Here is a 14,724-nt window from a genome sequence, read left to right on the forward strand (position 1 = left end):
GGAAATGTGATAGGTGGAAAGAGGTCAAGGTGAGGGTGATAGGTCAGAGTGGGGTGGAGGTGGAGAGGTCAGGAAGAAGATTGCAGGTTAGGATGGCGGTGCTGAGTTCGAGGGATTTGACTGAGACGAGGTGCGGGGAGGGGAAATGAAACTGGAGAAATCTGAGTTCATCCCTTGTGGTTGGAGGGTTCCTCGGCGGAAGATGAGGCGCTCTTCCTCCAACCGTCATGTTAATATGTTCTGGCGATGGAGGAGTCCAAGGACCTGCTTGTCCTTGGTGGAGTGGGAGGGGGAGTTAAAGTGTTGGGCTATGGGTGGTTGGGTTGGTTGGTCCGGGTGTCCCAGAGGTGTTCTCTGAAACGTTCCGCAAGTAGGCGGCCTGTCTCCCCAATATAGAGGAGGCCACATCGGGTGCAGCGGATGCAGTAAATGATGTGTGTGGAGGTGCAGGTGAATTTGTGGCGGATATGGAAGGAATCCTTGGGGCCTTGGAGGGAAGTAAGGGGGGAGGTGTGGGCGCAAGTTTTGCATTTCTTGCGGTTGCAGGAGAAGGTGCCGGGAGTGGAGGTTGGGTGGATGGGGGGTGTGGACCTGACGAGGGAGTCACGGAGGGAGTGGTCTTTTTGGAACGCTAATAGGGGAGGGGAGGGAAATATATCCCTGGTGGTGGGGTCCGTTTGAGGATCATTGCCAGTAATTCACCTGCAAAATCTACTTTTACAGTCAGCAGCTTGACGATATCCAATTCTCCATAGTTCATTGGACAGAATGATAACAAGGCCATCATCGTATCCACTCTGATGCAGAGAATGTTTGGCATATGCCTTCAATATTTCCATTACACCAGTGACAAGTTCAAGTTTGAAAATCTATTTTGCCTTCCCTGAGTCCATTTGAAAGATATCCCATAATTGTTTGTAGCTAGCAAAGTTCTTAGTAATAACAAAGTTTGAAAATTATCATGCAAGTTTTTTTATTGCAGTTACTGATTACCTTGATGCGACTTGAGCATAAACATGTGCTGAAGGTTGTAATTATGTTTGATGGTGATATGGAGATGAGAAGATATCCACGTTTCAAACTTCAAAATGTCAATTGGTTCTAATCTTGTAAAATGAACATCCAATATATTTAAGTAATTTAAATGATTCTGAGAGAAATCATGAAGTTAGAAAGGAATTCACTGCTATGCATCTCAACAAGATGCAGAATGTATGGTACAAATTTTAAAAAACTGAATCTCCTGCACACCGCCAAATGAGTCTGCTGTTACTTTCAGTCCATTAGTTGAAGGGAGCAGTAGATTTTATCAACTGGAATTAATTTCAACCAAGTACAACTTAATAACTAGACCTCTCATTGGCTGACTCACATGCAACTAACCCTCATGACATTAATTCCTGCATCAAAGAACCATTACAAAGCTCAGACGTCAGCACAACAGAAAAGAGACAACACCAATTTAACAAAATGCTCAGGCTGCAGGCAGTAATCTGACAAGATGATGAAATCTTGTTGATGAGGCAGGGGTCTCATCAATCACCTGGAGAGTTGGCAAGAGAGTGAACTGATTCCTTAAGGGAATGATTTGGAGATGCCGGTGTTGGACTGGGGTGTACAAAGTTAAAAATCACACAACACCAGGTTATAGTCCTACAGGTTTCATTGGAAGCACTAGCTTTCGGAGCATCGCTCCTTCATCAGGTGGTAGTCTGATGAAGGAGCGTCACTCCGAAAGCTAGTGCTTCCAATTAAACCTAAAGGACTATAATCTGGTGTTGTGTGATTTTTATCCTTAAGGAAAGGTATCCAAGGTATTGGCATGATAGAGGATTGGCTGACTGACAGAAGGCAGAGTGTGGGAATAAAGGGGCCTTTTCCAGGATGGCAACTGGTGACAAGTAGAGTTCAGCAGGGGTCAGTGTTGGGACCACCAAGATTTATGTTATACATTAACGATCTGGATGTAAGAACTGAGAGCAAAGAAACCCAAACATATAAATAGAAAGCAGGAATTTTCAGCATTGCTTCACATGAGGTCCACTGAAGATGTTACCAAGTAAGGTAACGAAACGTCTGGAAATGAACCTTTCAGCTCAGCGAGCAAACCAACATCCAAAACCTCAACCTGAGCTACAAAACTTCTCAAAACTCGCTAAGTCTAATATCTCGTATCTTTTTCTTCTCTATAATATTCTCCTTTTCCTGAGTGAAAACCAATGAGAAATATTTGTTTAGCACCTCTCCAGTATCCACTGGGTCCACACACAACTTCCCACTTCTGTCTTTGACTGGCCCTATTCCTACCCTGGTCTCCTTTTATTCCTCACATACCTATAGAAAGCTTTAGGGTTCTCCTTTATCCTACATGCTAAAGACTGCTCATGTCCTCTCTTTGCTCTTCTTAAATCTCTCTTTAAATCCTTCTTAGCTAATCTGTAACTCTCTGCGCCTCATCTGAACCATCTCATCTCATTGTCACTTAAGCCTCCTCCTTCTGCTTAACAAGAGATGCAATTTCTGTAGTAAACCACGGTTCCCTTACCTTATCGTTCCCTCCCTGCCTGACAGGGACATACCTATCAAGGACACGCAATATCTGTTCCTTAAACAACTTCACATTTCGATTGTCCCCATCCCCTGCATTTTGCTACCCCATTCTATGCATCCTAAGTCTTGCCTAATCACATTATAATTGCCTTTGTCCCATCATCAACTCTTGCCCTGTGACACGTACCTATCCCTTTCAGTCACTAAACTAAATGTAACTGAATTATGGTCACTTTCTCCAAAGTGCTCACCTACCACTAAATCAAACACCTGGCCTGGTTCATTTTCAAGTACCAGATCCAGTGTGGCCTCCCCTCTTGTCAGCTTTTTCACATTCTGTGTCAGGAAACCCTCCTGCACACGTTGGACATTGATCCATCCGACATACTAGAGTTATAACATTTCCAATCAATGTTGGGGAAGTTAAAGACCCCCATAATGACCACCCTGTTCCTTTCATTCCTCCCCAGAATTGTTTTGCCGATCCTCTCCTCCACATCCGTGGAACTTTGTGGAGGCCTATAAAAAGCTCCCAGCAGTGTGATCTCTCCTCTCCTGTTTCTAACCTCAGCCCATACCACCTCAGTTGATGAATCCTCGTCAAAAGTTCCTTCAGCTACCATTATACTGTCCTTGACTAACAAAGCCACATGTCCCCCTCTTTTGCTGTCTTCCCTGTTCTTACTGAAAGTTCTAAACCCTGGGACCTGCAACATCCATTCCTGTCCCTGCTCTATCCATGTCTCCGAAATGGCCACAACATCGAAGTCCCAGGTACCAACCCACGCTGCAAGCTCACCCACCTTATTTAGGATGCTTCTAACTATTTTGTAAATGACAGGGAATTATTATTATATTTAATGTAGTAATATTAATGATAATAAGCAAGCTTTAAAGTGCATTGAAAACATTACTGGCTTTTATTACATAATTATCAGTGGTGAAAAATCTCAAGACAGCATTTTCTAGTCTTATAACTTCTGTTTGATGTGAACTGCTGTCTTTTGTCATTAAATATCATCAAATGATTTACATTACACTTACGCTGAAACAATTCCAGTGTTTGTTTTGTTGATCAAACTGGGCACATTTGTAACATTAATAGAATGTGTATTACTCACCTCATCACTGATTTTTGTTGTAATAAGCTTCTCTTTAGAAGATACCATCTTTCCTTTCATGCTATTGAGCTTTTGCAGTAAATATGCTTTGTCTTTTCCTTCCTAACAGTGAAAATACCTCTGTAAGGTTAATCAACCAATTTTCATGTTTCAGCATCATATTGAGTCACTACATGAATTAGTTCATCAGGCACCTGCAAACTTATTGGCTACAGTTCTACTTATTCCATGTCCTTCTAATACATTTCACCAACATATACTGTTAGCCTTGGGAAATCAACTAGCCATGACAATGAATTCTGAAGAACGGTCACAGAACTCGAAACATTAACCTTTTATTTCACAGATGCTGCCAAACCCAGTGCATTTCTGGGTTTTGACTGAGCCATAACAACTGCTGTGGTTGATACAGGATGATGATGAACAGCAATTCCAGCAACTTGAAAATATTTCTCATGTTCTTTTCTCCAGTTTTGATTTGCTTGAATTTATCATATTTGATTGTGCTCAGAAAGCATGCAAGGAACAAAATAATAACAAATAATTAATGTGCAAGAACATCTAATCACTGTATATCATCCACTTAACCACATTAGGCATTTCTGCATGACTGTGTTGCTAAGATTGGGAGTTTAATATCATTGCAAGGTGTTAACTTTAATTATATAATTAAGTCTTGCCATTTGTGTTTTGCTGACTTTTTGCAAGTGCCTTAGAGTGATACAGCACAGAAACACCTTTCAGTGCAACCCATCCATTCCGACAAAGTTTCCCAAACTAAACTCGTCCCACTTGCCTGCATTTGGCCCATATCCCTCTAAACCTTTCCTATCCATGTACCTGCCCAAATGTCTTTTAAATGTTGTAACTGTACCTGCATCTGCCGCTTCCTCTGGCAGTTCATCTTCTGTGTGAAAAAGTTGCCCCTTAGGTTCCTTTTAAATCCTTCTCCTCTCACTTTAAAAATATGTTCCCTGGTTTTGAACTCACCCACCCTCGGGAATAGACCTTTGCTCTTCACCTTTTCCATGCCCCTTTTGATTTTATCAACTTCTGTAAGGTCACCCATCAACCTCCTTCTGCTCCAGAGGAAAAGAGTCCCAATCTATCCTCATAACTCAAACCCTCCAATCCTGGCAACATCCTGGTACATCTTTTCAACCCTCTCCAATTTAATAATATCCTTCCTACAACTGGACGATCAGAACTGTACACAGTATTCCAGAAGAGGCTTCACAAACATTCTGTACAAGCTCAACATGTTGTCACAATCCTGTACGCCATGTTCTGGGCATTGAAGGCAAACATGCGAAACACCTTCTTAACCACTTTATAATTAATTTCGGTTTTTGCTTTTCCCTATTACCCTACAAATTCCCCTTTCACGTATACAGTTCCCTTTTCAAAATTATTAATGAATTTGCTTCTACTGTTCTCACAAGTGGCCAATTTCAGATCATAAAAATATTTCTGCATAAATAAACCAGAAAAGTCATAAAGCATTAATTTCACTCTGCACTGAATTAACATAACTTCAATGGCATAATTGTAGCAATGTTCTAAGCAGCTCAATCCTTGTGTTAGGTGAAAGGATATCTACAAGGATTCTTAATCCTTATCAACCAAAAAACTGCAGATAAGGAATTCAGAAACAGAAATAGAAATTTCTGGAAAACTGTTGTACGTTTGACAGCATCTGCAGACAGAAAGCAGAGTTAATGTTTTGGGTCCAGTGACGCTCTGTCATTTAGCCAAAGTACTTTGTATAATAACACTTCACAGAGTTCTTGAAAATTTTCCCAACTCAGAGATTTGGAGAGTGCTTGTTACTTTTACTTCTAAGCCTTTTGTTAATAATTTTTACACCTTTGTTTGAGTAAGTTTTGTTTGCAATCAACCAGTTCATAGAATCCCTACAGTGTGGAAACAGGTCCTTCAGCCCAACAAGCTCACATCGACCCTCTGAACAGTATCCCACCCCAGACCCCCCGCCCCCCCCCCACTCTATTACTCAACATTTTCCCTGACTATTGCACCTAGCCTACACATCCCTGAACACTATGGATAATTTAGCACGGCCAATCCACCCTAGCCTACTCATCTTTGGATTATGGGAGAAAACCGGAGCACCCAGAGGAAACCCACACAGACACACGGAGTACGGGCAAACTTCGCCCGAGGCTGGAATTGAACCCAAGTCCCTGGTGCTGTGAGGCAGCAGTGCTAACCACTGAGCCACCGTGCCATCCTTTATTTTCTTTATTTGGTAAAGATTCCTGCCTATTTTTTTTCTTGGTACTGAACTATATACAATCCATTGGCAAAATCATGTTCATTATAAATCCAAACTTTGTTGTGCCCAGTGGAGGGGTGGGACAGGAATCAATCTGTCTCTCCTAACTGCTTGTAACACTTGACCAGAAATGAAAATAATGAAAAATGTAGCTTCATAAACGCTAAAAAAAACTACAGTTGCTTTGAGAGAATGCGATAAATTACATCTCAGACTTACATTACTAATGTGCTCTTGTAAAAGTTGTATCATCAATTTCCGTCCATCTATAATTTGCAAATACAGGTAAATGGTAGCACTTGAGAAAGAGAGAAAAGATAGTTATAGCAATGATGAATTAATATAATTATTTTATGATACAAATGTTTATTACCTGCAAATTAACACTGCATAACAATTGATAATTAAGAAAATAGTATTTTCTATGCTTTTTTAAATTATAGATTGACAACAATGGGTAAATTAAATTCATTAAAACCAGCTTTAAGTATGTACTCACAGACTGAATCAGAGAGTGAGACACGGGACTATTTAAACACAGAGTTCTTATTGGGCATAATGCAAACAACTTCTCAGCTAGGTAAAAACTTCTCAGCTATGCAGGGCTGAGAATCATTTCTGAAAAATAATGACACCCAAGATAATTTGCTGCTAAGTATTTAAAGAAAATAACTATAAATGATGTGAACAAGTACCATTAACGATTATGAATTATGGTCAGCTTTGTTGAGATATCATCACAAATTTCTCACTGGCCATGCTGTCATTATTCCATTGTTGATGGGAGTTGCACACGGGGACCCTGTGGAATTCCCACCATTGCATTGCCTGGGAAATCTGAATTGCTTTCTTATTATCACAAGTACCAAGATACAGTGAAAAGTATTGTTTGTGTGCTACCCGGATAAATCATATCTTACTTAACTACATCAGGATAATAGAACAGAATGCAGAATATTGTGTTACAGTTAGAGGGAGGTGCAGAGAAAGAGCAACGTTAATGTATGAGAGGGCCATTCAGAAGTCTTAAAATAGCAGGGAATAAGCTGTTCTTGAATCTGTTGACATGTATTTTCAAACTTGTGCATCTTCTGCCCGACTGAAGAGGGTGGAAGAGAGTATAACCGGGGTGGGAGGGGTCTTTGATGATGTTGCTTGCTTTCCCAAGGCAGTGGGAAATATCAACAGAGTCAATGGATGGGAGGCTGGTTTGTGTGATGGACTGGGCTGCAGTCATAATTCTCTGTAATTTCCTGCAGTATTGGGAAGAGCAATTACTATACTACACTGTGATACTATACTACACTGTGATGCATCTAGCTAGGATGTTTTCAATGGTGCATTTACAAAAATTGGTAAGAGTCATTGTGACATGCCGAATTTCCTTAGCCTTCTGAAAACATTGAGGCATTCGTGTGTTTTCTTGATTGTAGAGTCAACGTGGGTGGACCAGGACAGATTGTTGGTGATATTTACTCCTAGGAACTTGAAGCTCTCAACCACCTCCACCTCAACCCCATTGATATAGACAGCTGTGTGTCCTCCACTCCTGACATGAGACCCAACATGAGGGGAAGCTTTTTTTACACAGAGAGTGGTTCATGTGGGGAATGAACGTTCAGAGGTGCATGTGGGCACAGTTACAATGTTTAATAGATGTTTGGATAAGTACATGAATAAGAAATATTTGGAGAAATATGGACCAAGCGCAAGTAGGTGGGGCTAGTTAGGTTGGGATTATAGTCAGTATGGAAATGTGTTGCTGGAAAAGCGCAGCAGGTCAGGCAGCATCCAGGGAACAGGAGAATCGACGTTTCGGGCATAAGCCCTTCTTCAGGATTCGTGATTCTCGAAACGTCGATTCTCCTGTTCCCTGGATGCTGCCTGACCTGCTGCGCATTTCCAGCAACACATTTTCAGCTCTGATCTCCAGCATCTGCAGACCTCACTTTCTCCTCAAAGATTTCAACCTTCTGCGAATCCTCTTACAAGGATGCCTTCCTTGAAGAAGCTCTCTTCCTCCCTCTACAAAGATTTCAGTGTGTCCCTCTCTCACTGCACCCCCCAGGTCATGTCCTCCGCACAGAAGCATTCCTGAAGAAGGGCTTATGCCCGAAACATCGATTCTCCTGCTCCTTGGATGCTGCCTGACCTGCTGCGCTTTTCCAGCAACACATTTTCAGCTCTGATCTCTAGCATCTGCAGACCTCACTTTCTCCTCCATTATAGTCAGTATGGACTGGTCAGACCGAAAGGTCTATTTTCATGCTGTATGACTCTATGATTCCTTAATTTTCTGACAATAAAGGAGAAATTGTTGTCATTACATCATGCCACTAAGCTCCCCATCTTTTTACTGTACTCTGTCTCATTGTTGTTTAAGATCTGACTCATTATGGTGGTGTCATCAGCAAATTTGTAAATGGAAATGGGGCTGAATTTTGTCACACAGTTGTGAGCGCATAAGGAGTATAGTAAGGGGCTGAGTACTGTACACAGCATTGTGGGACACCAGTGTTGAGGACTATTGTAGAGGAAGTGTTATCAATGATTGCAGTCTGTGGGTCAGGAAGTTGAGGATTCAGATGCAGAGTGGTGAGCACAGCTTTAGGTGTCAGAATTTGACGATACATTTGGTTGGAATTATGGTGTTGAAGACGGAGCTAAAGTCAAAAAGCAGGAGTCTGATGTAGGTGTCCTAGTTATCTAAATGTTCCAGGGATGAGTGTACAACCAGAAGATGATGTCTGCCATGGACCTGTTGTGATGGTAGATGAATTGCAGTGGATTAAGGCATTATGGGAGGCTGGAGAAGGTGTGAGCTATAACTAACCTGTCGAAGAACTTCATAATAATGAAGTCAGAAGTTACATGATACCAGGTTATAGTCCAACAGGTTTATTTGAAATTACAAGCTTTCAAAGTGCTGCTCCTTCATCAGATGAAGTGGAAGGAAGTGTGTAGAATTTTTGTGGAGGAGAGATCATTGCTAGGTAATTCCAGGTAATTAAGAATATCAAAAGAAAGTACAAATGGTGTGAGTGGAGTATCAACAGGCGGAATAACAAGTCTTTGCAGGTGATCAAAAGTGTCAAATGGTGTGAGTATGATGTCAATAGCTGAATAACTAGTGAAGGGATGACCTATAATCTGATTAATTGAGACAGAAAGATAATTGGTCTGCAGATGCTGGAGATCAAAGTTGAAACTTTATTGCTGGAACAGCACAGCAGGTCAGGCAGCATCCAGGGAACAGGAGAAGAAGGGCCTGTGCCCGAAACGTCGAATCTCCTGTTCCCTGGATGCTGCCTGACCTGCTGTGCTGTTCCAGCAATAAAGTTTCAACAGAAAGATAATTACAAAAAATCAAAAATTAGAGGTGCTGGAGACAGACTGAATGGCTGGAATAACATGATAGTTATAAGAGTTGGATGATGAGGATCTAACCAAAGGAATAAGTAAACCCAAAACTATACCAAGTAATTAAAGTTAGCGAAATCAGAATTTATCAAGGTGCTGACACTACAACTTCTGACTTTGTCCACCCGAGTCCAACACCGGCACCTTCACATCATTCTCATGCTGGATGTCAGAGCCACTGGGAGCAGCCTAATTTCCTTCAGCACCAGAATGGTAGTGATCTTCAAGCAGGTGGGAACCTCATGTTGGAGTAAATCAAACTTTCCATTGAACAATTCTGCTAAGCTTTGGACCCTGTGAAAATCTCTATTCAGATTAAATAATTTAAGAACTTAATTCTAAATAACTAAATAAAATAGTTACACAGGAAACCTTAAACTGAAGAATGAGAACAAAAAATACAGGAAATCACAGCTGGGCAGGCAGCATCCATGGAGAGAGAGCAAGCTAATGTTTCGAATCTAGGTGACTCTTCATCAGAGCTCTGTTAAAACTGACTGCATACTTACCTCACATACCCCTACAACCTCTTCAGAACTGAGTTGAAACTCCCTCCACCCCTCGTGGCATGTATTATCCCCCTGGACCTGACATTACTCCTGAAGCCTGCAACTATCTGTCCCTTGGTGTAAAATACCAATGTGTTTTAAATAGAGAGAGAAAATAAATATTAATTGTTTGTCATACAGAATAATGTTATTTTCCCTTCATATTGGCATTCTTGCAAATTGAATGAATCAATTGCATTTTTGGCATCCAATGACATTTTGATGGTTGTACAAAGGCAAGCCAGGAGTGACTCTGAATGTTCCCCAAGTTTAAATCAGCAAAACTAAGAACATGATTTACTTAATGTATTAAAGTAACATGAAGCTGCCTAAACAGAAATCCCTGCATCATTGTCACTCAGTGTGCAACTGTGCATGAAATTAATAAAGATGATTTTGTTGAATCATTTTATTTCTTTGTAATTGTGACAGTATGTAAAGGATTAAATTGCATCATTTTATCAGGTGATCTGAGGTGAATGAGACCAAATTCACCTTTTCACAGCTAGAGGAAAATTTATTGAAATAAAGCAATATATCTGTAGTTAAACCAAATTATAAAACATAAGGACATAAGAACTAAGAGCAGGATACATGATCATAATACTCACAACACAATAATTGTTAAGATGAAGTAGAATAGTGGGTTCAAAATTAAGTTATTGTAACACCATACAAGCCAGTGCAGATGAGAAACTGTTTCTTGTATCTTGTCAATGAAGTGAGAAATAGAAGAATACGGCACATTTAATCCTCTAAAGGGTCCACAGAGTTTGGAAGGCTTCCATCTGAGGAAAACATTTTAATATATATAGGAAATTAGCAATGAGTGATATTTACATTAGAGTTAATTTGTATATCGCACCATATGAAATAAAGCAATTTCTAGTATAATGATAAATCATACAATACTATAAAAACTCTGTGTTCTTATGATTATGCTTTACAACCACCTGATGAAGAAGCACTGCTTCGAAAGCTAGTGATTCCAAATAAAGCTGATGGACTATGACCTGGTGTTGTGTGATTTTTAAATTTGTCCACCTCCAAATCATCCCTAATACAATGAGGCACAATTTTAATAGCTTGACTCATGTTTATAAAAGTGTCTCTTGATAAGCATACATATGTCATCAGTTAAAAATCACACAACACCAGGTTATAGTCCAACATGTTTATTTGGAAGCACTAGCTTTCAGAGCGCTGCTCCTTCATCAGGTAGTCGTGGAGAATAAGGTCATAAGGCACAGAATTTATAGCAAAAGTTTACAGTGTGATGTAACTGAAATTATATATTGAAAAATACCTGGCTTGTTTGTTAAGTCTCTCATCTTTTAGAATGGGCATGCTGGTTTCAGATCTTTATATGTAAATCCCAGAACTAAAAGTTAAATTCTCAAGTGAACTTCAACAACAGGTGCCATGTCATCTCAGATAATGCATTGACACCTATTGTTAAAGTTCACTTGAGGCCTAGCCCTTGCCTCATTAATGATCTGAAAATCCACTTCAATAAACAGAAGGGATCTATGTTTAGCAGAAACAAGGTTTAATTTAATGGTGAAAATGTGTTGCTGGAAAAGCGCAGCAGGTCAGGCAGCATCCAAGGAGCAGGAGAATTGACGTTTCGGACATGAACCCTTCTTCAGGCTCATGCCTGAAATGTCGATTCTCCTGCTCCTCGGATGCTGCCTGACCTGCTGTACATTTCCAGCAACACACTCTCCACTGTGATCTTCAGCATCTGCAGTCCTCACTTTCTCCTTTAATTTAATGGTTCAAAACTAAAAGCCTGTCCGCATTGCCTACTGTCATAGCCGAGGTCTGATAGGATGGTGGATATAACCGAGAAATCAAAACAGCTGCACAGAGCTGCAAAATAAATAAATGCAACATTAAAAGGATACAAGTGAAAAAAACTGCAAATGCTGAAAATATGAATCTTCATAAGCCACTTTTGGAATGAATAAGTATTTGCTTCTAATGAAGCAGCTAACTGTGATTAAAAGGCATCAATTTGAATGATCGCCAAAGATATTCCCAGACAAGACTATGATAAGGTATCAATATTTTTGGGATTATTTCAAGATTCTGCTATACAACAAAGTTCAAGTTGAAAACACTACAGCTTTTAGGAACATTTTGTATTTATCAAATTCTGTGGATTGATTTTCAGATAACATTTGTAATTGTTCAGGATATATCCTCTGACCTGCTGTGATAAGCCAATTAAGTCAACTATCTGTAGATTGAGCAAAATAAACTTGCCCAAATGATACAGTGAATTAAAATAAACAACTGCATTGGAGTTGACAATAGCAAATAGTCTTGCTTGTTTTTACAATAAAATTTGGTCAGAGCAGCACTTGCTCAGCTGCTGTAACCTTCATAGAAATGCAGTAAAATCCACACTGAATGGGTAAACAGGGTTTCCACTGCACTTCTAGCAATGTTACAGTGGCAGAGCAGATGTCCAGAGGAGATTCTGCACTTTGCACTTTAGTCGCCATCTCTGACTCTCCCTCTTAAAACAGCAGCCGCAAAGTAGAAGCAGTAAAAATGCTCAAGAACTGAAAGAATCCTGGATTTTACAGGAAATCTAAACTTTCATTGTGCTCAGAGTTTTGAAAGACAATCTAGGTCTTTCTGTTCAAAGCTTTCTTCCTTTCCCTGTGACATATCCTCTCTGTGCCTCGAATGGGATATCGGCCGGGTGCTGGCAGGTGGGACTAGATTGGGTTGGGAAATCTGGTCGGCATGGACGGGTTGGACCAAAGGGTCTGTTTCCTCGCTGTACATCTCTATGACTCTATGACTGTACTCCCAGAAGATCAGAGGCTGCTCGCTCAAGGAGAGAGAGATAACTAGTGTTGAGTTTGTTGGGAAGAGGTGTAGAGTTGGGAAGGCACGGCCTCATGGTAATCTCAGCTGGTATGGGAATGAATCCATGCTGTTTGCACCACTCTGCACCATAACCCAGCCATATTACCCAGCTGATCTACGTGGTACCCACACCAATCTTCTGTTTCTGCTGAGGTTCCTCACAGTTGGTGTTGCTATTGTAGCAGGAACAAGGGCCTTACTTGAAAACTGGCAAGTAAATTATTCTCTTTAATTTAGAAAAATGTTTGATGAGGATATTGGAAAAAGGAATATTGCTGCAACATTTTTCCTCCCCTTTAAACATTGAGAGTGTTTATTATTTAAGGTGTAAAATAAGCTTCCATAAAATATACTAAATTATGCAAGTGCCATTACATCAGGTTAAAAAAAAACTCTTACTTCCACACAGTAATTCCCAACAAGCAAAGTACGCCAAGGAAACCAGGAAAGAACAACAGGAATATAAAGATGGTTGTCATATGAGAAGCTCGCCAAGCTTTGCGGGGAGGCTGGCAGTTCATCATTAGGCTAACCTGAACAGACACGAACACGGTTAGTCAGTGTGCTTCTTCAAAAGCAGCCAACAGTTAGACCAGGTGAGAGTCATGTGGTTCACAAATAACTTCATATATTATATTACAACTGTACATCACAACATATATATGTGTGGGTGTGGGTGTGTCTGTCTGTATATACTGGCAGTAAAATACTGCAAACTTCATAATTTACTGATTGTACATATGCCACATATATAAAATCTATTTTTTAAAGAATCTATATTTTTATACCATAATAAATAAGAAAGATCTAAAATAAAATCATGATTCCCTGACATCATACATGATAGGGAATTATACCTTAAAAGAAGAACAAAGAACAAAGTACTGCACAGAACATGCCCTTCGGCCCTCCAAGCCTGTGCTATCATCATGCCCTAATTAAACTAAAAAACAAACCTTCTGCCTTTATTCGATCCGTATCTCTCTATTACTTCCCTGTTCATGGAACCATCCAGATGCCTCTTAAATGTCGTCAACGTGTCTGCTTCCACCACCTCTTCTAGCAGTGCGTTTCAGGCACCTAACACTCCCTGTGTGAAAAACCTCCCTCGCACATCTCCCTTAAACATTCCCCCTCTCACCTTGAACCTGTGTCCCCTTGTAACTGAAACTTCAACTTTGGGAAAAAGCCTCTGACTATCCGCCCTATCTAAGCCTCTCATAGTTTTGTAGGCCTCTATTGGGTTTCCTCTCAACCGCCGACTTTCCAGTGAAAACAATCCTAGATATTTTAACTTTTCTTCATAGCTAGTGCCCTCAAGATCAGGCAACATCCTGGTGAACCTTTTTTGTGCACTCTCCAAAGCTTCCACATCCTTCTGGTAGTGTGGCAACCAAAACTGCACACAATACCTCAAATCCAACCCTATAAGGGTTTTATGTAGCTGCAATATGGTTTACCAACTCTTGTCCTCCATGCCCCAGCCAATAACATGTTATCTGCCTTCCTAATCACCTTGGCCACCTGTGTTGCCACTTTTAGGGAAGTGTGGACCTGCCACACCCAGATCCATTAATATTTCTAAGGGTTCTGCTATTTATGGTATAATTCTCCCTAAATTTGATCCTCCAAAATGCATCACCTCACATTTGTCTAAATTAAACTCCATCTGCCATTTAGAGTCATAGAGATGTACAGCATGGAAACAGACCCTTCAGTCCAACCCCTCCATGCCGACTAGATATCCCAACCCAATCTAGTCCCACTTGCCAGCATCCGGCCCATATCCCTCCAAACCCTTCCTATTCATATACACATTGAAATGCCTCTTAAATGTTGCAATTGTACCAGCCTCCACCACATCCTCTGGCAGCTCATTCCAAACACGTACCACCCTCTGCGTGAAAAA

At 40.5% G+C, this 14,724-nt stretch overlaps 1 protein-coding gene across 1 annotated transcript in view; it reads right to left on the minus strand.

Annotated features, from left to right (window-relative positions):
- Window positions 1-14,724, minus strand: part of LOC122560370 (transmembrane channel-like protein 5) — a 101,171-nt gene that overhangs the window by 25,328 nt on the left and 61,119 nt on the right. The window contains exons 13-16 of the mRNA XM_043711006.1: window positions 13,215-13,348; window positions 10,544-10,720; window positions 6,184-6,262; window positions 3,672-3,773 (exon numbers count right to left, since the gene is read on the minus strand). Of these exons, the coding sequence (XP_043566941.1) occupies window positions 3,672-3,773; window positions 6,184-6,262; window positions 10,544-10,720; window positions 13,215-13,348 (492 nt within the window). The remainder of the gene's footprint in view (window positions 1-3,671; window positions 3,774-6,183; window positions 6,263-10,543; window positions 10,721-13,214; window positions 13,349-14,724) is intronic.

Source organism: Chiloscyllium plagiosum, chromosome 21 (assembly GCF_004010195.1).
Source record: "Chiloscyllium plagiosum isolate BGI_BamShark_2017 chromosome 21, ASM401019v2, whole genome shotgun sequence".
Lineage (NCBI taxonomy): Eukaryota > Metazoa > Chordata > Chondrichthyes > Orectolobiformes > Hemiscylliidae > Chiloscyllium > Chiloscyllium plagiosum.